We start from the raw sequence: 2513 nt of genomic DNA on the forward strand, positions 1-2513 counted from the left end.
TTTTCTTGATGAGTCAGGTTCAATGTCTATCAATCTTGTTTATCTTTTCAAAGAACCAGTTCTTGGTTTCAGTCATCTTTTGAATTGTTTTTTTAGACTGTTTCATTTATTTCTGCTCTTATCTTTATTATTTACTTCCTTCTACTCACTTTCCACTGAATGTAAACAGCAGTTATGGTTAAAAAAATAAAAGCGATTTTTGGCTGACTTTTAGCAATACATATAAAGAGATATAATAGTGCTGATATATTCCATGCTAGTCGGACCATGTCTGTTCAACTACATTCTATTCTAAGTCTAGAGAAACTAATGAGTATAAGTCCAGAGGAATGAATATAGAATTGAAAAAGGATCAGAAACAATGTCACAGACACTTGCAAAAAATGAGGATTGCTTAGAATAGGGGGGAAAAAAGACCCAAAGAATATAACTACAGTGGGGTCTTGACTTACGAGGGTCCCGACTAACAAGTTTTTCAAGACACGAGCTGTCTCTCGGCCGATTTTTTTGCTTTGAGTTGCGAGCTAAAATTCGGATTACGAGCCAGCTTCAGATACCCCACTGCTAGTTGGCACAGCGAACTTCACAGTGAACGCCACATCAGCCCAGCATCACATGTCTCACTCGTTCACTGTTGATTTGACATACAAGTAATTTGAGTTACGAGCTCCGTCATGGAACGAATTAAACTCGTAAGTCAAGGCCCCACTGTATCTTTAAACAATATGAGGGCCTATCAGAGAAAAGAGAGTAGACTTGTCCAATGTTGCTGCAAAAAACAAAATAGGCCATCACTAAGTGCCCAGGGGGTAGATTAATCTCATCATAAGCTAGAACTAATACAATTATGTTTGCCTCCTAGGTACTCTCCAACAAATGAACAGATTCAAGTAAATACCAGTCTATCAAGGACTCCTATTTCAGGAAGAATTCCTATAATATGTAACAGACTGGAGGTGATATTTAAGTTCTCCAATTCTAAAAATGCTATGAATTATATCTTAATTCAAAATTATATAACAAATAAATGCATAAAATTCCAAGGAGTTGATGATTTAATATTTTACCTCATTTTTCTGTAATGGTGGTTTTCCATTTTTCTTACTGCAGAAAAAAAAAAAGAAAGCACTTTATTTGCAAACTATTCCCATCATAAAATTTGTTTTAAGATATCAAAAGAACGTACTAAATTCTCCAAAGGTTTCTTCTTTCACATATCATACATAGACTATATTAAGTATAATAGTACAGCTGCACCTTATTAAGTACTAGAGGCCCAGGGCACGAAATTCGTGAGCGGGTACAGTTCCTAGGCCTGGCCTGCTATCAGGGCCATCTTCCCCAGCTACCCACAGCCAGCCTCGCCCCCCACCGCCACCCATTCCCAGTTCCCCGTTCGCCATCAGGTGATCTGTGCCTGACGGCCAGGGGAAGGGACCGAGAGGTCAGCTGTTCCCGCCTGCTCGCCAGCCCTGCTCCTGTCGCAGGTGGCCATCAGATGACAGGAGCCTGCTGGCCAGGGAAAGGAACCAAGAGGTGGTCAGTGCGCCTCATAGTGACTGGTCCAATGGTCGTTCTGCCATTAGGGTCAATTTTCATATTACCCTTTTATTATCCTATCTAATAAAGAGGGAATATGCAAATTGACCATGACTCCATCACAAAGATGGCGGCACCCAGTCCCCCCAGCCTCGCCAGAATCCCCCAGTGCGGCAGATGCAGCCGGACCTTCTCTCAGCCCCCCAGCCATCTAAGGCCAGCCTGAGGCGCAGGCAAGCCTTGGATGTCGGCTGCCCAGACACCCAGGGCGGTCCCAAGGTGCTGGCAAGCCTCAGATTGTGGCTTCCCCACCACCCAGGGTGGGCCCGAGGTGCTGGCAAGCCTCGGATGGCAGCTGCCCAGCCACCCATGGCCACCTGAGGCTCAGGTAACCAGGACCAGCAGAGGCTTGCGCTGCTGGCAGTGGCAGCAGCATAGGTATGATGGGGGTGTCGCCTTCCTCTGAATTCCGGGTTACCTCCTGTTACTGAGGGCTCCTGTACTGTGAGAGGGGGCAGGATGGACTGAGGGACCCCCCCTCCAGTGCATGAATTTTCATGCCCTGGGCCTCTAGTATAGTATAGAGGCCTAGAGCATGGGTGAGGGCCAGCTGGCCTGCCATGAAAGGGGCCCCAGATCGGGCTCGGGGTCCGAGCTGGGGGGTGGGCCTGCCCAGGCAAGGGGCCATGGACAGTTTGCAGGTCAGTCCAGCCCCCAGCTTTGTCAGGAAGGACGTCTGGTCTATCTGGTCTAATTAGCATATTACCCTTTTATTAGTATAAGTCATTTATAGAAAGTGTTTAATAAATGTTAACTTCTACTATCAGATAATATATATTGGTAAATTTACGTACATACACATATATACTTGTTTTTTCAAATTTTCCCATGGAGAGGTGAAACCTATTTTTCCATCCTTGAATCAAGATTTGGCCACGTTGCCCTGACCAGTTTGGCTCAGTGGATAGAGCATC

At 45.2% G+C, this 2513-nt stretch overlaps 1 protein-coding gene across 1 annotated transcript in view; it reads right to left on the bottom strand.

The window, feature by feature from the left end:
* Nucleotides 1–2513, bottom strand: part of ABCD3 (ATP binding cassette subfamily D member 3) — a gene marked incomplete at its 3' end in the record, with an annotated part of 51353 nt that overhangs the window by 42545 nt on the left and 6295 nt on the right. The window contains exon 3 of the mRNA XM_006763681.2: nucleotides 1068–1104. Coding sequence (XP_006763744.2) covers nucleotides 1068–1104 — 37 coding nt within the window. The remainder of the gene's footprint in view (nucleotides 1–1067; nucleotides 1105–2513) is intronic.

This window comes from Myotis davidii, unplaced genomic scaffold (genome assembly GCF_000327345.1).
Source record: "Myotis davidii unplaced genomic scaffold, ASM32734v1 scaffold1335, whole genome shotgun sequence".
In the NCBI taxonomy this organism is placed as follows: domain Eukaryota; kingdom Metazoa; phylum Chordata; class Mammalia; order Chiroptera; family Vespertilionidae; genus Myotis; species Myotis davidii.